General features: G+C 42.4%; 1 protein-coding gene across 4 annotated transcripts in view; it reads left to right on the top strand.

Annotated features, from left to right (window-relative positions):
- Positions 1–21483, top strand: part of ahcyl2 (adenosylhomocysteinase like 2) — a 140314-nt gene that overhangs the window by 73732 nt on the left and 45099 nt on the right. For 3 of the 4 annotated variants that reach the window (XM_062983370.1, XM_062983371.1, XM_062983372.1), the window contains exons 2-6: positions 1183–1291; positions 5214–5357; positions 7203–7303; positions 9458–9560; positions 11220–11314. In XM_062983370.1, the coding sequence (XP_062839440.1) occupies positions 1183–1291; positions 5214–5357; positions 7203–7303; positions 9458–9560; positions 11220–11314 (552 nt within the window). Of the gene's footprint in view, positions 1–1182; positions 1292–3878; positions 4201–5213; positions 5358–7202; positions 7304–9457; positions 9561–11219; positions 11315–21483 lie in introns of those variants that run through there. The other variant, XM_062983373.1, reaches the window with a different exon arrangement.

The raw sequence follows: 21483 nt of genomic DNA, 5'->3' as shown, positions 1-21483 counted from the left end.
TTAGCTATGTGTTTTTCTGTGTTGTACTCCCGTTTCGAGATGTGAGGTGGGTAACACATAGTAGTAGTAGTAGTAGTAGTAGTAGTAATAATAATAATAATAATAATAATAATAAGTAGTAATAATAGTAGTAGTAGTAGTGAAAGGGACAGGGGAGTATAAGTTTCAGTAGTTATAACCATTAGGCAGTGCTGTTCATTTTTCTCAGCAATTATCTGGAAACTGCTCAAATGGTGACAGTTCTACTGGATTTTAAAACTATTTTCTCCAGACTAAAAGTATTTCCATGCACCTTGCTTGCAAGTTGCAACTATCATACAGATCCCACTACTGATTGTGGTTTCTATTCCTTCTTCCCACTAATTGACATTCCCATATGCTGTATGTCTCTTGATATCTCAACTTGCTTGGAATTTGTGTGTGTGTGTGTTGTTTGTCTCTCTTTTTATTTTTGAAGATCTTACACAAGTTTTATGCAAGCAAGGCTTCAAAATACCAGTTGAGCATCCTTCATCTGTAATTCTGAGATCCAGAATATTCCAAAATTGTCCACATGTGAGGCTGAGATAGTGAAATCTGAGCTTTCGGGTAGTTCAAGGTACATAAACCTTGTTTCATGCACCAAATGATAAAGAAGGTTACAAATAAAATTACTTTGGGGCTGTGCATATAGGGTTGTCAGAATTTGTTGTTGTTTTGTTGTTGTTGTTAAGCGTTTAGGCTTGGACCCTGTCTCCTGGATATCTCATTATGTGTGTACATGCAAATACAGGCATACCAAAATCCCAAAAACAAACCATGAAATCCAAAGCACTTCTGATAAGGGATGCGGAATCCTACTTCTAAGTCCCTAAGCATTAAAACTCAGGTCCAGTGGTCTTTATGTCAAAATTTTAAACAGGAGGCCCAGTATAGGAATGAATGTGGGGGAATCTGCACAGTGTGATAGAAGTCCTAGCCTTCTTGGTGCCTTGGACTTCAATCGTTTTGCGTTTCAATTCCACAAGTCATTTAGAAAATCGTATTCCTTCCAATGAGGGAGATTCAAAGTAAACACATTGCAAACCGATCTGATTGTCAACAGAGGCAAATGTTCTTTGTTCCCAACAGCCTGGAAGAATTGCATGCTTGGTCTTTCATTTCGTCCCCCATTTTGCTAAATCTGCTCTTCTCTCTTGACAGATCCAGTTTGCTGACCAAAAACAAGAATTCAACAAGCGTCCCACGAAGATCGGCCGCCGCTCGTTGTCCCGGTCCATTTCTCAGTCGTCAACAGACAGTTACAGTTCCGGTACGTATTGCTTTTCAAAATATGGAGGTAATTTTAGAAAGAGACATTGGTTTCTTAGCACCAGGTATCATTGGCAGGTATCATGGGAAATTGCATCAAATGGATTTTGACTTTTTTAAAAAGAGTATTCAATAGATCATTTACACCATGGTGTGTGCCCACCTTTCCTAACAAACAATGCTCACCGCAGCTTATGTGAATCCTAGTATTATCACGTATCTGTTTTTTCATCAAAAATCACATTGATTTCTAGGGATAAATTAGTGAAGGGCCATCTTCAATAATTTCTGCTGTCATTGTTTAGTAGTGAAACAGAGCTGCAGTTCTTTGTCCCAGGCAAGTCCTTACCCTCTTTCAGGATTAGGAATGTAGTCGCCTCTTTCCAAGCTTCAGTTTATTTTCCCACTGTGAATAATCAAATTCAGAGTTTGCTGTTTAATGCATCAAATAATAAACACTTCCCAGCTTGTCAATATCCCCCTTGGTACCAGCCTAGCATTGCTCTGAGATTTTTTAGCTTCCAGATGATAATGTGGAGTCATGTTTAAATTAGCCTATCTCTACCATCTGTCAAGGTAATTCTGAACTCTGTAGAATATTTGCTATCCTTCAGATTTGATACCTTTATATTCCATTCCATCATCCAAGTCAACTAGAAGATCTTGTATGGCACCAGGCCCAAGGCAGAACCCTTTTAGTCACATATTTTCAGGGTGAAGAGCAACGATTGGTTTTAATCACTCAACCAAGTGCAAATGGAGATAGGCCTGGAAGACTCTTGCAGGAATCCCTGGAAAGCCATCCCTGTCATAGAATCATAGACTTGGAAGAGACCAGAAAGACCATCCAGGCTAATCCCCTGACATGCAGGAAAACAATTGAAGCACTCCCAATAGAGGGCCATCCAGTCTCTGCTTGAAAGCCTCCAGAGAAGGAGGCTCCAGCAGACGCTGAGGCAGTGTATTCCACTGCTGAACTGGACTTCCTGTTAGGATGTTCTTTTTAATGCTTCTCTGGAGCATCAGAAAACAAGCTTACCCCCTCTTCAAGGGAAATCTTCTCCAATATCTACATATGGCTTTCATGTCCCCTTCTCTCAGCCTTCTTTACCCTAAGCTAAACACGCCTAGCGGCCTAAGTTGCTCCTCACAGACTTCGCTTTCAAACGTTTGATCATAGAATCCTAGAGTTGGAAGAGACCTCACGGACCATCCAGTCCAACCCTCTGCAAGAAGCAGGAAAATCTCATTCAAAGCACCCCCGACAGATGGCCATCCAGCCTCCAGATCATTTGGGTTGCCCTTTTCTGGACACCTTCCATCTGGTCCGTGTCCTCCTTGAATTGGCCTTGGTATACCAGACAGAGATGCATGTCCTGAGCGAGTTGCACCAAGGATCTCATTGAGTGTAGAGTGTCTTCCCAAATTCCAAAGCACCTTCTCGGCCGTAGCCCCCCGGCTCTGGAACTCCCTCCCTAGGGAGATCAGGTTGGCGCCCTCTCTATCCTCCTTTAAGAAACAACTGAAAACTTGGATGTTTAGATTGGCCTTTGGGGAGATAGTCACTGGATGACCAGCCTCATTATAATTCTATTCTGAATTTTGCTAGGTCCTTCTTATTATTGCTTCAGTTCCCCCACCTATGAAGTTGACTGAATTGTATTGGTGGTTTGATATTATTACTGATTTATTAACTCTTGTTTTATTACCGTATTGTGTTTTAACCTGTGTATATTGTGCTAATGTATTCATGTTGTTACTTTTGTGAACTATGTTGACCGGGCCTTGCCCCATGTGAGCCGCCCTGAGTCCCCATGGGGAGATGGTGGTGGGGTATAAATAAATTTATTATTATTTTATTATGACACAGCAAACAAGATAGACATGCTGGATTTCATATCACAAAATCACAAGTCGAACACTTCCCAAGTGTCTAGGACTGTGTGATGTATTTTCGGATGATGCATGCAGATCCCAGTAGGGTGGCCTTTTGCAGTTGGCAGATTGTGATTGTGATTATTATTATTATTATTATTATTATTATTATTATTATTATTATTATTTTATTATGACACAGCAAACAAGATAGATATGCTGGATTTCATATCACAAAATCACAAGTCGAACACTTCCCAAGTGTCTAGGACTGTGTGATGTATTTTCGGATGATGCGCGCAGATCCCAGCAGGGTGGCCTTTTGCAGCTGGCAGATCGTAATTTTGTCAATGTCTGTTGTTTCCAAATGCTGGCTGAGATCTTTTGGCATGGCACCCAATGTGACCATCACCACCGGGACCACCTGCACTGGTTTCTGCCAGAGTCTTTGAAGTTCAATCTTGAGGTCCTGAGAGCGGCTGAGTTTTTCCTGTTGTTTTTCGTCAATGCGACTGTCACCTGGGATGGCGACATCAATGATCCAAACCTTTTTCTTTTCCACAACTGTGATGTCTGGTTTTGTTGTTGTTGTTGTTGTTGTTGTTATTATTATTATTATTATTATTATTATTATTATTATTATTATTATTATTATTTCGCTTGCCTGGCCATTACTCAACTTTTTGCTTGTTTGGAACACAAGAAGTCAGGAAGTTTCTGGGTCTGGCAGTGAAAGACAATATCATGCTCAGTTCCATCCCATCTTTGGAACCTACAGTCACAATGGCCTGTTATGACTCATCCCTAGCCCTGAGCGTGACTTAGACCCAGGAAGATGACCCTAGCCCTTTTTCCTGCTCATATGTGCATGTACATCACTTCTCTGTTGAGTAGAAGGGCTCAACACAGATAAGATGGACGCGCCCAGAGTCTACTCATGGGACTCTTGCGATGACCAGATTCCTCCCTCATCACAGCATTCAAGCTGGTCGGATCAGACGCGAAGTCGGTCCATGGTTAGAGCACCAGAGCCGTGTGAGTGAGCCCATGATTCATAGAACCATAGAATCATTGAGTTGGAAGAGACCGCATGGGCCATCCAGTCCAACCCCCTTCTTCCATGCAGGAAAAGCACAATCAAAGTATCCCTGACAAATGGCCATCCACCCTCTGTTTAAAAGTTTCCAAGGAAGGAGCTTCCACCACACTTTGAGGCAGGGAGTTCCACTGTTGAACAGCTGTTCTTACAGGCAGAAAGTTCTTCCTAATGTTCAGGTGGAATCTCCTCTAGTGTACTTTGAACCCATGGCTCCATTGAGTCCTAGTTTCCAGGGCAGCAGAAAGTAAGCCTTCTTCGTCTTTCTTATGACATCCTTTCACATATTTAGACATGGCTCTCATATCTCCTCTCAAACTTCTCTTCTGCCAGATAAAAATACCCCATTCTTTGAGACACGCCTTATTGGGATTCGTGTTCTCCAGACCTTCTATCCTTTTAGTTGTCCTCTTCCTCTGCTCACCTTCCAGCTTAGAGTCAATATCTCTTTTTAAAATTGTTTTGCCCAGAATTGGACACAGTATTCCAGGTGAGGTCTAACCAAAGCAGAAAATCACTCTGGAAGCAGTCTCGCAAGTGTCCTTGTTGGGTCAAGAGCTCTGCACTTGGTGAACACCCATTAACCACCACTTTCTGAAGGTCAGTTGTGGTGGCTGGTACCATATAGCCATAGAGGTCAATGGGTGGCTGAGGCACATCTGTACAATTCCTGGAGCGTGGCTTCACTGTCGCCGCTTTGCTTTCTCTGATTTCCTCACCTCAAGCTTTTTACATTGTTCCATATGACTCAGGCATAGACCAACATGGGTCCTCTAGGTGTTTTGGACTTCAACTCCCACAATTCCTAACAGCCGGTAGGCTGTTAGGAATTGTGGGAGTTGAAGTCCAAAACACCTGGAGGGCCCATGTTAGCCCACGCTGGATATGGCATCTGCCTGTATTGTTGAGATGACCGTTCTCTCATTGTACTTGTTGTCCCTTCTTTCTCCAGCTGCCTCCTACACAGACAGTTCAGATGATGAAACCTCCCCCCGGGACAAGCAGCAGAAGAGCTCCAAAGGCAGCAGCGATTTCTGCGTGAAGAACATCAAGCAGGCTGAGTTTGGGCGCCGGGAAATCGAAATTGCTGAACAAGGTAAGGGAGAGGCGCCTTCCCTGGGAAGCTGAGCTTCATCAGGAGTTCGTGGTCTCACACGCCCATTCTTGCACAGCTAAGTGGACAAGCGGTGAGACCTGGCTCTTCTGATCTGTCTCAGAGCCTCTTGAAGTAGATTCACAAAAGTATCGGGGAGGCTTGCCATGGTAAAGGCTAATTTCCTGCTCCCAGAGAAGATGCACCAGGGTCAGGACCAAGCCCTGATTCCAAACTCTGTGACCAAAAGAAACTGCATTTGTCATTTGAATGTACAGTTGCACCATCACCACATTTGCAGATTTAATTATCCATGCAGTTGATTAAAGTGTTCTCTCTAGAAATGCTATGTAACACGATTTTTGTTCCTGGGTTTTATATGTCATTTCCTAATTGGTTCTATCATAAAAATGTGGGAAAAGTCTATTTAACTGCAAAAGCTTTGTCTTTGCAGGAGGGACATTCTGCTATAGCATATTTTGCTCTAGGTTTTCAGTGAATATCTCATAGAGTCTCAACCAATTCAACACTGTTTGTGGCAGCCACAAAAACAAACTTTCTGGAGTAGAACAACTACTTTCAAAGTAAGGACCACACAATTAAACAGGAAATAACTCTTTCAAAACAGGATCAGAATTTTTTACAAATGTTGTTACATACAGTAGAGTCTCACTTATCCAAGCTAAACGGGCCGGCAGAATCTTGGATAAGCAAATATCTTGGATAATAAGGAGGGATTAAGGAAAAGCCTATTAAACATCAAATTAGGTTATGATTTTACAAATTAAGCACCAAAACATCATGTTATACAACAAATTTGACAGAAAAAGTAGTTCAATACGCAGCAATGTTATGTTGTAATTACTGTATTTACGAATTTAGCACCAAAATATCACAATGCATTGAAAACACTGACTACAAAAATGCATTGGATAATCCAGAACCTTGGATAGCGAGTCTTGGATAAGTGAGACTCTACTGTAGTTAAATTTCTAGGTCTACCACAGCGTCCACTGTACATTGACCGTATACTAGAAGATCTAGAGAGTCTTGGATAAAAAATAGCACTTTTTTAAAATTTGCAGTTTTTCACTTTCATGGCAGTTCTGTGCCCTAAAAACTCCAGCAAATGTGACTGTATACATTTTGTTTCCATCACCATTAAGGTTCTTTTGAAGGTTCTTGGTTGGATTAGGCGTTGAGCTGTTGCTAAAAATATACAGGAATCCTCAGATAGCTTGTTTAACCATTTTTTGTCAGTTTCCATAGATAAGTAAGGCCTGTAGCTTTCTCTCATCCAACTACAGTAGAGTCTTGCTTATCCAACATAAACGGGCCGGCAGAACGTTGGATAAGTGAATATGTTGGATAACAAGGAGAGATTAAGGAAAGGCCTATTAAACATCAAATGAGGTTATGATTTTACAAATAAAGCACCAAAACATCCTGTTTCACAACAAATTTGACAGAAAAAGTAGTTCAATACGCAGTAATGCCACGTAGTAACTACTGTATTTACGAATTTAGCACCCAAATATCACGATGTATTGAAAACATTGACTACAAAAATGCGTTGGATAATCCAGAACGTTGGATAAGCGAGTGTTGGATAAGTGAGATTCTACTGTAATTGTGGAAAGAACTCCACAAGATTAAGGGTCACCTGAGAGACAGTGGTTTGCTTGACATTTGAAAAGAGGTGGTTTTGCAAATTTCACAGAGGAGGAAGCTCTCATTGGCTGTTTCTCATTGTAGCAGACTATTATGGGATACCAGTTGCTGAGGACCCAAAAGGGAAGGATGGCGTTTCCACCTGTTTGTGTGACTTCTTTCTCTTCTTCTTGCTAGAGATGCCCGCGCTTATGGCTTTGAGGAAACGCGCTCAGGGAGAGAAGCCGCTGGCCGGAGCCAAGATTGTGGGCTGCACACATATCACGGCCCAGACCGCTGTAAGCTCAACCACTTGCCCCTTCTTGCTGTATTGGTAGCCATCACACAGGGTCACAGCCTGTCTGAAGAAGTGTGCATGATATGCTTCACTGTCCGCCAGGAGAGAAGGCAGCTCAGATATCAGCCATTTCTGGAACTGAGAAGCCTCACTGCTTTAGGGAAATCCGTGTTGCAGTTCTTTAGAATTTGGCACTCATTATATGCCAGGCATGGGCAAACTTTGGCCCTCCCTTGAAGTGTTTTGGACCTCAACTCCAACAATTGTGGGAGTTGGAGTCCAAAACACCTGGAAGGCCAAAGTTGGCCCATGCACCCTCCCTTCACTTGCTTCGGCTTTGTATCTGTTTTTTCATCTCTTGTAGGAAGGTTGTTATGATTTTATTTAAATATTTTTATTAGTGTTTTCCAAAAAAGTTGCGATACACAAAGACTAAATATACAACCAATAGGACATCATAAAAACCTACAACACAGAACAGCCCCTGTAAGTCCCCCAGTGATAGAAATAAAGGATTAAAAGAAGACAGGAAGGGGAGAAAAAAAAGAAAGTAGGGGGAGGGGGGGAGAAGAAAAAAAGAAAAGGAAGGGATTTGAGTAAAATAAAATAATACCGTGTTACACATAGCAGTGTACACACTCGCAAATACAAATTGTAAAGACATCAGGCATTTGATGGAAGTCATATTTTTATTTGAGGTTTGGAATTTTCTTTGTCTATGATGCAATATACATATATAAAGCTATTATGATTTTTAACATACTTGCCAGCAGAGCTTCAACAGTTGGCACCATGTATTTTGTGCAATTTGGTTGGCCAATAATGATATCACTGTTTAGTGCATTTTGTAATTTATTTTATTTTACAGCAAGGCTTACTTAGGCCACCTGCTATTCCATTTTCTCCTTTTTTGAGTGTAGAGTAGTGGAGGCTGTTGCGCTGTCACAGCTTGTATTTTATTGATACAGACAAGTGTCAAAATGTTGTCCAGGAGATTTGATAGGACAGGAAATGAAAATGGTGCTTACATTATTTCAGCGGAAGAGAAGCTGAAGCCAAACAGTGGGATCCATTGTTTGAGCTTTCAGTGAAAATTACTTCGACTGACTGGAAGCATTGAGGCTAGATCTACACCAGTGATGGCCAACCTATGACACGCATGTCAACACTGAAACGCCTAGCCATTTTTGCTGCCACATGCAGATTGATTGGATGACTATGTCTTTTGTGGCCAAATTTGGTGTGATTTGGTCCAGTGGCTTTGTTGTTTACTCCAGGGGAATTATGTATATATGTGTGTGTGTGTGTGTGTGTGTGTGTGTGTGTGTGTGTATAATCATTATGTTATTATTCTATTATTATTGTAGTATATTATCATATTATTACTATTATATTATTATTATATTATTCATTATTCATGACTACATTGAAACTAGAATAGAGAGAAATCAGCATGGAAACTGCAAGAGGTACCATAGATTGTTGTGCATGGAAATAATGGTAGTAAATAGTTTTTGATTTATTAAATACAGTTATATATTACAATTATACATTTTTGTTATTTAAACTATACATATTGCGAAATTATGGTTTTTTACTCAAAGTGACACACCACTCAAGTCCTGTTATGTTTTTTGGTGAATTTTGCCACACCAAGTGCAAAAGGTTGCCCGTCATTGATCTACACTGTCCATATCTTGCTCTGTATTGGGTCTCAAAGTAAAGAAAATGTAAAGACTTTCAGACAGTTCAGAATTGTAACCAATGAAAATAATTCAAATAGACTGAAGCCATGTTGAACAAGTTAAAAGGTTTAAATAGTTTAACATCACGTATGTGAATAGTCTGGAAAAATTGAGAGCTTCAGAAACATTTGTAAAATGCTGTATTTTAATTGGCATCAGAATAACACCATGTTTGGCTTCATTTGGGCCTCTGGGGAGTATATATTTTACAATGGTGGTGCCACAGCAGAGAAGACTCCCATCTACAGATAGTAGTTCCCCAGGTAATTGCGTATGTGGGACAAAGCATTCAGGTCTCAGAGCATTTAGGACTTTAGGGACCTTGAATCCCGATGGGAAGGGTTTGTGCATGAAAGATTCTCATCTCCACGCTTACAAGCTGATGTCCTCCTACTTTTCTCTGGTCGCAGGTTCTCATGGAAACCCTCGGTGCCTTGGGGGCTCAGTGCCGTTGGGCCGCCTGCAACATCTACTCGACCCTCAATGAAGTGGCGGCTGCCCTGGCTGAGAGCGGTAAGGATTTGGCCTTCTTCAAAGTTCAGCGTCTTTATTAATGACAATAACTAGCAAAAGGGAAGGTTTTCCCCTTTATAGATGGCAGATCCTAGTCTGTCTTAGCGACAGATTCAGAAACAAGGGTGCATGACAATATTTCTGATGGGACTGTGCCAAGGTTGTGGTCTTCCTCTGTATATAGAGTCTGTTTTTACTATGTGTTGTCGAAGGCTTTCATGGCCGGGATCACAGGGTTGTTGTATGTCTTTCGGGCTGTGTGACCATGTTCCATGCTACCTCACAACCTCTGAGGATGCCTGCCATAGATGTGGGTGAAACGTCAGGAGAGAATACTTCTGGTACATGGTCACACAGCCCGAAAGACATACAACAACCCTATTTTTACTATGTTTATGTTTAAACATGGCTTTTATGGTTGCATTTTAACTATAACATGTGATTTTATAAATGTCTTTGATTATCCTACGTAACACCATTTTTGTTCCTGGATTATAAATGTTATTTCCTTATTGGTGCTATAATAAATAATGGAAAACTGCAAAAACTTTGTTTTTGCGGAAGGGACATCCTGCAGCATATTTTGCCATAGTTTTTCAATGACTATCTCATCATAGAACCAATGTAACTTAGTTCTTGGCACAAAAACAAAGTGTCTTGAGTAAAATAACTACTGTATATACTTGAGTATAAGCCTAGTTTTTCAGCCCTTTTTTTTAAGACTGAAAAAGCCCCCCTCGGCTTATACTCGGTGAGGGTCCTGGTTGGCTTATATTTGGGTCAGCTTATACTCGAGAATATATGGTACATTTATTATTTTTCTCTATTATTATTGGTATTATTGCATTTATTTTCTCTCTCTCTATTATTGTTGTTACTATTACATTTATTTTACTGTATTATTATTATTATTATTATTATTATTATTATTAATACATTTATTATTTCACTCTGATCTTCTTATTATTATTGCATTTATTATTTTACTCTATTTATTATTATTTGTATTATTTTCCTGTATTTATTATTATTATTACATGTATTATTTTGCTCTGATCTTATTATTATTGCATTTATTATTTTACTCTATTTATTATTACATGTATTATTTTCCTGTATTTATTATTATTATTACATGTATTATTTTGCTCTATTATTATTAAAAGGATACATAAGCACATTTACATTGAAGAAGATGATTTGATACAATGTTTTGATCAGAGTTGGACAGTCTTACCTTAAATTAGAGCTTGATGTAAATATTCAAAAACATTTAACCTACTGATGCCTCAATTCATATAATTTTATTGGTATCTATTTTTATTTCTGAAATTTACCACCCTCGGCTTATACTGGAGTCAATGTTTTCACAGGTTTTTTGTGTGGTAAAATTAGGTGCCTCGGCTTATATTCGGGTCAGCTTATATTTGAGTGTATATGATATTTTCAAAGCAAAGACTGCACAATTAAACAGGAATAACATTTTCAAACCAGGAATAGATTTTTTTTTTTTAAAAAAATTGTTGCATAGTGTTGTATTATGCCTTGCCTGGAGCCGAAAGAAGAGGCAGGTAATAAATAAAAATTGATGATGATGATGATGATGATGATGATGATTGCTATCATTTGAAGTACCCACTCTGCGCATTCCTTCTCTAGGCTTCCCTGTCTTTGCTTGGAAGGGAGAATCGGAGGACGACTTCTGGTGGTGCATCGACCGCTGTGTCAACGTTGAAGGATGGCAGCCAAATATGGTGAGTCCGGAAGACTTTGGTGTTGAAACACTAGAACACTGAAAGACGAGGAGAGATAAAGCAAGAGCCGGGACACCTATTTGTTTGAGATCATTGTTAGTCCAGTTAGGCCAGTGCTCTCTGTTTTGGATGAGCACCAGTTCTCCAGGGTCTTAGGCAAAGTGTTTTGCACCTCGATCCTTTTGGATGGGGGTGCCAAGGACTGGGACTGTTTGCATAAAAAAGCATGCACAAAGCTGCGGCAAGTTGCTTTTTCAAAAATAACTCCCAGAATCCCCCATTAGCTGGCCTTCTTTCCTCAATCAGAAATGAATTTCACAAGTAAATACAGAATGTGTAGGAACTGGCTAAAACACTCTCTGGAAGTATCAGTGAACCCTAACTCCTCTTCCATTAAATAATCTGCTGCTTTGCTAGATTTGAGCTACTCCTGATACAGGCTATTTTAAATGTTTTGGGGCTAAAAGAAGGAGGAGGCTGGCAATTATTTTTCCATTGTACCAGGGACCAGCACCATATTTGTGCTTAAGTGGCCACAATTGCTTTTTAGCTTTTTTGGAAACTTGCTAGGGACTAGTAGCCAGTGACGCAGGACTGGCTCTGATCCAGAGAACACCCTTTTGAGCAGCACTGCTCTACCAGGCACTTCTACATCTCTTGCAGTTTTTTTTTTAAATGCTCTATACTTGTGTACTTAGCATCCGAACATGTTTAACCAAAGTTCTAGCTGGCTCTTCTGGCAGTGGTGTTTGGAACTACTTCTTCTGTGACTTGTCTTTCATTTGTAGTTTCTTTTAAACTATTCCTTCTAGGTCATATATTTTAGGGATGGATGTACATAATGAAAATTAAGAAGTTGCATGTGGTCTGCAAAAGCAGTTTACACAAAATGGTTTTAATGTTATTTTTATATGCGGGGTTTCTCTGGGATTTTATATCAGTATTTGTTTGTTTACAGAGGCATTGAATGTTTGCTGTCAGGCTCACTTCAAAGGATCAGTCTGAACGCAGATCAAAGATAGCTGCTCTCAAATTCAATCTTTATTGAAGAATACATGACTTTGGAAAAGTCGAGAATGACCTAATGTTTACATACATCTAATTTTATCACTTCTGATGCAACGTAATATCACACGCAAATATCATCATCAAACCCCACCTTCGGGATCATATTTCTACCATGATTTCTATTCCCACACACTACAGCAATTATAATTGTTTATACTTTCAACTCTGAGTTCCCAGGCTCATTTTATCTTCTCCCGCCAGGTGCTTGCAGGATTGTTTATGTTATGAAGTCAGATTCAGGGCTTGGAAATTCAGCCCTGGGATCTGGCTCCATGACATGGCGCCCTCGTTTTCTTCGTCCTCCTCTTCGGTTCTTCTTTCATCATAGTTCTGAAACAAATCAAACAATAACTCTATGTGTCCATTTTGTCCAAAGTCCCCATATACTTTTTCAGTAAGCTGCGATGGAATACTGGGTGTATTTTCCCTAAACTTTTTGGCAATGCCAACTGGAAAGTCACTTCATTGATAACACCCTGTATTCTGAATGGTCCAATATATTTGGGGCCCAGTTTTCTTGAAGGTAGCCCCAATTTGATGTTTTGGGTACTTAACCACACTAGATCCCCTTTATTTAATTTATCGCCTTCCACCCTCTTTCTGTCTGCGAACACTTTATACTTTTTGTGTGCTTCCTTTAAGGATGCAGTCACTTGACTCCAGCATTCTAGCATTTGCGTTTTCCACTTCCCTGCCTCTGTTTCCTCATTTTCTGTCCACCTTGGCAACTGGGGTAAAGGCTGTATTTCATACCCGTAAACTACTTCAAAGGGGGTTTTATTTGTTGCTGAATGTATAGTTGAATTAAAGGCTAGTTCCGCAAAAGCCAACCACCTAGACCAGTCATTTTGTCTCATGTTAGAGTACATTCGAAGGAACTGCCCAAGCGTTTGCTGAGTACGTTCTACCGCCCCGTTTGTCATGGGGTGAAAAGCAGAACTTAGACTCCTTTCTGCTCCTAGCATTTCCAAGAATTTTTCCCAAAATTTTGCTGTGAACTGTACTCCTCTGTCGCTGACTACTCTACTGGGACATCCATGTAGTTTGTAAATATGATTTATGTACAATTCAGCTAATTTCTCAGCCGATGGTAGTTTCGTCAGCGCTATAAAGTGGGCCTGTTTAGAAAACAGGTCTAATACTGTCCAAATATAACGATGTCCTTTGCTAACCGGCAGTTCTCCCACAAAGTCCATAGCTACACATTCCCAAGGTCTGGTAGGTTCCGCTACTGTTTGTAACAATCCCATAGGCTTCCCTCCTCCCGATTTATTTCTGGCACAATCATCACATTGAACAACATGATTCTTTATGTCCTTCCTCATTCCTGGCCACCAACAATGTTTTACTATTGCCTTTGTTGTTTTTGTAATTCCTGTATGACCAGCGCTCTGGTTGTTGTGAAAACGATGCAGAATCTTAATCCTTAATATTGCTGGGATATACAGTTTCTTGTTCACAAACCAAAATCCCCCCTTCTGTTCCCCCTTTTCTGCGTTGGACGCGATCCATTGATCTCCTTCATAAGAATGTTTCAGTTCATTTCCCCAGTTTTCTTCCCCGCCGAGTTCAACAAAAGCCGTGTCCTCCTTTTGGGTTTGTGCTCTTGTCCTGACAGCTAAGCCCCATTGTTTGTCAGAGAATATTGTCCCCTCTTTTGCTGTGGTTATGCCTTCGTGTTGAGGCATGCGTGAAAGAGCATCTGCCAAGACATTCTGTTTCCCTTGAAAAAACTTTAATTGGAAATCGAATCTGCTGAAGTATTGCGCCCATCTAATTTGTTTGGGGGACAATTTTCTAGGAGACTTTAAATACTGTAGGTTCTTATGGTCAGACCAAATTTCAAATGGGATTCCGCTTCCTTCGAGGAAGTGTCGCCAGCATTCTAAGGCTTTTAATATGGCTAATGCCTCTTTTTCCCATATTGGCCAACTTTTCTCAGTTTCGCTGAACTTCCGTGACAAATATCCACAGGGTTTTAAGTTCCCATTTTGATCTTTTTGCAATAGTACTGCCCCATACGCACAGTCTGAGGCATCGCAATGGATTATGAAAGGGCTCCTGATATCGGGGTGTTTTAGGATGGGTCCTTCAGTGAAGCATTCTTTTAAGGTTTCGAATGCCTTTTGGCATTCTGGCGTCCAACTCAGTTTGGCGCCAGGTGCTTTCACTTTTGCTGTCTCCCCTTTCCCTTTTGTTTTTAAAAGTTCTGTAAGGGGTGCGGTTATTTGCGCGAAGCCTTTTATGAAGGGTCTGTAAAAATTTGCAAACCCCAGAAATGATTGTAATTGCCTCCTTGTTTGAGGCACTCCCCATTCTTTCACATCTGCTACTTTAGCTGGATCCATAGCTAACCCTTCTGGAGATATCCGATACCCCAGAAAGTCAATTTGAGTTTTATTAAATTCACATTTGGACAGTTTTGCGTACAGCTTTGCTTCTCTTAGTCTCTGCAAAACTTCCCGGACCAATTTTACGTGCTTTTCCTTATCTTCAGTTACAATCAAGATATCATCAAGAAATATGAATACCCCTCTGTACAATAACGGGTGTAGTATTTCATTTATAAGCTGCATAAAGCAGCCGCCTCCGTTTTTTAACCCGAAAGGCAAAATTTCATATTCAAAATGGCCGAATGCGCAGGAAAATGCAGTTTTCCAAGTATCCTCCGGTTTGATCCTTAATTTATGATACGCTTCAATTAAATCCAGTTTAGTAAATATGCTCCCTTTCTTCAATACGGTAATTAAATCCTTGACTAAGGGCATAGGGTATTTATTGTCCTTAGTAATTGCGTTTAAATTTCGATAATCAATGCACAATCTTAGGGAGTTGTCTTTCTTTCTCCTAAATAACACTGGGGCCCCGAGAGGAGAATTGGATGGCTTAATGAAGCCTCGCGCCAGGTTTTTATCAATGTATTTCCTCAATTCCTCCTTCTCCTGCACAGACATGGGATACACTTTTGGTTTGGGTAAGTTTGCTCCTGGGGTTATTTCAATTTCTACTTCTATATTCCTTTTGGGAGGCAATTTACTGGCCTCTTTCTGATTGAAAACATCCACAAAGTCTCTGTATTCAGGTGGCAATAGCTGTGGGTCTATTTCCCCTGCTTCATCTTCCTCGTCCTCCTCTTCTGCAATTTTGCTTATCTCCCATTGCATCTGCTGTTCTTTGAATGCTAGGCTTTTTCCTCTCCAATCTACTTCAGGATTTGCCTGTTCGAGCCATGGTATCCCTAATATTACGTGGTATGTGGCAATAGGGGCTATCACAAAGGATATTCTTCCTTCCCATTTGCCTATTTTACATGGGATTCCCCGTATTTCCTTTGTAGACACTTCCCCAGTAGCGACTGATCCATCTAGCTGCGAAAATGCAATTGGGGAGTCAAGCGCCATCTGCTGGCATTTCAGCGCTCCTGCTAACTCCGGGGTTATAATATTTCTAGAACACCCACAATCCACAAATGCCTTGCAGGTGGCCCGATTTTCTAGCCCCGAGAGGCAGATTGGCACTACTATCATGCGTTTGTCCCGACTCACCAGTTTTTCTGAAGATTCTGGGGCCTGCACCTCCTCTTCCGCGCGCCTCCCGGTTGCTGGCTTGGGCTTTGGGGCTTTTGGCGGCTCCCCCTTCCGGGCCCAGCATTCTGCTGCTCGATGGCCCGTCTTCCCACATACAAAGCATCCCGGTTTAGGTTTGTTGTCGTCTCCTCTGGAGGGAATCCCCGGCCTCCCTCCGGGTCTTTCCTGCTTCCTCGTTTCTCCTCGACCTCTCGCCACCGGTCTTTGCTGGCCGCTGCCGCTCCTGAAGCGCTTTACTTGGGCCAGGGTGGATTCGACGCGCCCCGCTAGTTGAATCCATCCCTGGAGCGTTTCGGGGTCGTCTCTGTGCGCTGCCCAGCTGAAAATCTCGGGGCGTAGTCCCTCTTTAAATAATTCCACTTTGGTCACTTCAGACCATTCTGGTACCCTTTCCGCGAGGTGTAGGAATTCCTCTGCGTACTCGGGCACTGTTTTGTCCCTCTGCTTTATTCCTTTCAGCTGGTCTCGAGCCCTCAATTGCTCTAGCCGGTCTCTGAACCGGTTTTCCAGTGCGGCGAGGAAGCGGGGCACTGACCTCAGGCATGGGTCGCGTCTGGCATGAAGCTGCACATACCAGCTGGCTGCTCCTCGCTTTAGTGTGTTGCCGATGGCTCGAACCCTGCTTGCCTCGGATGGGAATGTGTGTGCATTGTCTTCCATGTATCCTCTGATGCTAATTAGAAAAAAGTTCAGTTCATCTGATTCCCCTCCGTATTCTAGTTTGAGATCTTCCCTTCTAGGCATCCATTCTGCAGCCCGTTGATGCTGTCTGGGAGGCATGGGGAAGGGTTGCATCAGGTTTCCTCGGGCGGCTCCTTGGAACGCGCCGCGCCCCACTCCGGTGGTCATTCTGCGCGGCTCCCGAAAGTCTGCCGCCGCTGTCGGCTCTTCCGCCCATCCGCATACTGGCCTTGCTGTAGCCCCCTCATCTCGCCTTTCTTCGTCGTACGGCACATCCTCCTCCTCTTCCTGGATCCCCCGCTCCTCTCCGCCTTCGTCTGCAAATCCACTGGACCCGATCCCTGGCCCCAGTGGCCTTTCCACCCCGACGCCCATTCGGGGGGTTGGGAGCTCTGTTGGAGATGGCGGCTTCAGAGTTCCCAGGGCTCGCTGACGCTCCACTTCTCGCGCCATTCTGTCCCGGAACTCCAGCTCCCGCCAGTATTCCTCATCTCCCTCGTCCCTTGCCGCCACGGGACTCTGAGTTGACGCTCGCTGGCCCCTCTGGCTCCAATCTCCTTCTTTACTTGGTTCTCTCTCGGCGCCATATCGGCTGGGCTCCTTTTGGAGATTCTCTTCCAATAATGGCACCAATCTCCCCACGGTTTCCGACAACCTGGATAAATTAGTTTCCAGGATGGATAACCGCAGGGCCACGGTCTCCGGCATACTTCCTCCAGATCCCCAACTGGTTTCTGCAGCCGCAGAGACGCCTCTTCCTCCCCTGGGAATTCTCTGGGTCACGCCGTTCGGCCTGGGGTACCCCGTAGAGGAAGCTATGGCTTGCAGCGTTTCTTCTCCCTTCGGCCGGGCCCCTTGCAAAGGCCTCTCTGCCCCATTTGGGCTTTGATCTCCTTCTTCACTCATTATCACTTCACTGCGAATTCCGCAGGAGGGTGAGAAATGGATTCTCGACTTTAATGTCAGGCTCACTTCAAAGGATCAGTCTGAACGCAGATCAAAGATAGCTGCTCTCAAATTCAATCTTTATTGAAGAATACATGACTTTGGAAAAGTCGAGAATGACCTAATGTTTACATACATCTAATTTTATCACTTCTGATGCAACGTAATATCACACGCAAATATCATCATCAAACCCCACCTTCGGGATCATATTTCTACCATGATTTCTATTCCCACACACTACAGCAATTATAATTGTTTATACTTTCAACTCTGAGTTCCCAGGCTCATTTTATCTTCTCCCGCCAGGTGCTTGCAGGATTGTTTATGTTATGAAGTCAGATTCAGGGCTTGGAAATTCAGCCCTGGGATCTGGCTCCATGACAGTTTGCCATTGTATGTTGGATTTCGTCCTGAGTCCCCTTGGGGAGATAGGGCGGAATACAAATAAAGTTTATTATTATTATTATTATTATTATTATTATTATTATTATTATTATTATTTAATGGAAGAGGAATTAGGGTTCACTGATACTTCAAGAGAGTTTTTTAGCCAGTTCCTACAAATTCTGTATTTACTTGTGAAATTCATTTCTGATTCAGGAAAGAAGACCAGCTAATGAGGGATTCTGGGAGTTATTATTATTATTACTACTACTACTACTACTACTACTACTACATAAGACCGAATAATAATAATAATAGTAACAACAACAACGCCCTGTTTCTCATCCATTTCACCCTAAGGTTTGATATAGCCCTATCTCTAAGAGTTTTTTGGGCTGAAAGGAGCCATACTCTCTGCCTGTGTTGACAGTGTTCACTTGTCCAGTTAATCTTGTGCTTGTCTCATATGTTGTCAAAGCCTCACACTTCATGAAGGATTCACCTCTTTTACAAAAGCCTCAACCAGAACAGAACGGGATGTGTGCCTTCTGAGCCAACTGATGGCACTACAGCAGAATCTATTCTGCCTCCAAACATTTGTAAGGGCTTGCAGATAACTTTAGCACTGGAATTGCAATTCGAAACCAAGAGTGTGCAGTTGAAGTGATAGTCAAGTCTTGACGCACGTGGATCTTATTGCTGGCAAAAGTGAGATGGGAAGTGGTAATCCATCTGATCAGTTCTCCTTGTATCTTAAGTTATACAGAAAGGTCCCGGTCCATATGACCTTGTGAAACTGTGTCTCTATCTAGTGTAGTTTTAATTCGCTTTTGGGGGCAGGCTAGGGAGAACGCTCGTGCATATCATCTTTTTATTGGAGGATCATAGGGAGTGAGCCTGGAGTTTTCTGGATGCAAAGGAGGCAGTCTGCATTCCTGACTTTAGTGCAAAGGGGAGCAAAAGATAAGTTTGCATTCAATTCCTTTAGACGCAACTTGTGAGTCCCCAGATGTTTTGGCCTTCAACTCCCAGAAATCCTAACAGTCGGTAAACTGGCTGGGATTTCTGGGAGTTGTAGGACAAAACACCCGGGGACCCACAGGTTGAGAACTACTGCTTTAGACTCTTAATTTCTCTATATTCCAATGAGTCACCCTTTTCTGGCCAAAAATGGAGGAGAAAGACAATGCTTCTCCTGGAAACTTTCAGAAGAAGTAAATCACCCTGTAAATAGGTTACACGGTCTCCATACACTGATATATCATAGAATCATAGAATTGTAGAGTTGGAAGAGACCTTGTGGGCCATCCAGTCCAACCCCCTGCAAGAAGCAGGAAAATCTCATTCAAAGCACCTTCGACAGATGGCCATCCAGCCTCTGCTTAAAAGCCTTCAAAGAAGAAGCCTCCACCACACTCCGGGACAGAGAGTTCCACTGCTGAACAGCCCTTCTCACAGTGAGGAAGTTCTTCCTGATGTTCAGGTGGAATCTCCTTTCCTGTAGTTTGAAGCCATTGTTCCATTGCGTCCTAGTCTGCAGGGCAGCAGAAAACAAGCTCCCTCCCTCCCTCCTCCCTATGACTTCACGTATTTGTACATGGCTATCGTGTCTCCTCTCAGCCTTCTCTTCTGCAGGCTAAACATGCCCAGCTCTTTAAGCCGCTCCTCATAGGGCTTGTTCTCCAGACCCTTAATCATTTTAGTCGCCCTCCTCTGGACGCTTTCCAGCTTGTCAACATCTCCCTTCAACTGTGGTGCCCAGAATTGGACACAGTATTCCAGGTGTGGTCTGACCAAGCCGGAACAGAATAAGGGGGAGCAGGACTTCCCTGGATCTAGATGCTATTCCCCTATTGATGCAGGCCAGAATCCCATTGGCTTTTTTCACCGCCACATCACATTGTAGGCTCATGTTTAACTTTTTCCACGAGGACTCCAAGGTCTTTTTTGCACACACTGCTGTCAAGCCAGGCATCCCCCATTCTGTATCTTTGCATTTCATTTTTTCTGCCGAAGTGAAGTATCTTGCATTTGTCCCTGTTGAACTTCATTTTGTTAGTTTTGGCCCATCTCTCTAATCTGTCAAGATCGTTTTGGATTCTGCTCCTGTCTTCTGGAGTGTTGCCTATCCCTCCCAGTTTGGTATCATTTTTTTCAAAACTTAAAAAATGCCTTTGCTTTCCACAGAGAAATTTTGATTTTTTTCTCTGAGTACAGCAAATGAGAATGGTCATCAAGAGCGAGGCGTAGGATAGGAAAGCTGTGAAGAATTAGCAAATGAATTCATAGTCTGGGAAACCTTGTTCCGGTAGTATCTGGACTCCTGGCTCGAAGGAAGGAAAGAGTTAATATACACCAAAGCACCACTTGCAGAGTGACCCCCCCCCCTCCAGCTCAAAGACCTTGTTTCAGCCAATTAATTTCCCAGCATATTTCAAGTTGAGTTCTCCTGGAAGGGAGCTTGGGCTCCTCCTGGGTCAACAGAGCTTACCTAACCTTGATGGCCTGCCAAAATCAAGCCTCGCTGTGACCTTGCATCCACTTTTCCCTCGAGAAGGAGGGGCAGAGTGTCCTTGTGTTGCACTGAGTGCATGACTCAGCACCAGAATATATGGCTATCGTCACCGTTTGGGGGGAAGGACAGGAGTTGGGCTGTAGGAATATCTGGGATCTATATAAGAAAAGAGTGTAGCATATCCAGGACTACAGGTGAGCTTGTGGTAGGAAACCGGAGATAAAATAACCAGGATGTTCTGGTAAGGTTGAAAAGGAGGTAAAATATACTTTCATTGTTTATTGATATAAAAGAGTACATGGACAAAATAAAGTTACCCAACCGGTAGAACAGTGCCTAATGTATTTGTATAAGGCATCTTGAGACATACAAAGGCCTCGTGATGTTCTTAAACAAGGGATAATAAATCCCTAAAGCAGGCATGGGCCAACTTGGGCCCTCCAGGTGTTTTGGACTTCAACTCCCACAATTCCTAATAGCCGGTAGGCTGTTAGGAATTGTGGGAGTTGAAGTCCAAAACACTTGGAGGGCCCAAGTTGGCCCATGCCTGCCCTAAAGGCTTCTGAGACATGGAAGGAAGAGACTCCTCTCCAGCAAAGCAGTAACTTGCCACTAGCAAAGCAGCAAATGCATTTGTGAACCTCTGGCTGATTCAATAAGTTATTCACAGGCATGCTCGGAATTTGCCAGTTTTGAAGCAAACCAACCCGAGCCTTCCTATGAACTGGACAACTGGGATCCTTCCCTGTCTCTGCTTCCTCAAATCCTGTGCATTCCTGGCATCTCTAATGTCCACCATGTTGCAGTTAGTGCTGTAAAGTGGTCCAAAGCGTGCCTTGCAAAATAGATAGAAAGCTCCACTATCTCCATGATCATTCTGCATATGGTCCAGAAGTCATAAGAGAGTTTGGAAAACTCCTAGAGTAAGTGGACACACAGGCTGGGGAAGTTCTGGAGTTAAAAGCTTTCCAAGATCCAGAATAGTG

Source organism: Anolis carolinensis, chromosome 5 (genome assembly GCF_035594765.1).
Source record: "Anolis carolinensis isolate JA03-04 chromosome 5, rAnoCar3.1.pri, whole genome shotgun sequence".
NCBI classification, from domain to species: Eukaryota; Metazoa; Chordata; class Lepidosauria; order Squamata; family Dactyloidae; genus Anolis; species Anolis carolinensis.
The sequence above is the reverse complement of the archived record's forward strand: the minus strand, read 5'-3'. Positions and strand labels throughout refer to the sequence as shown.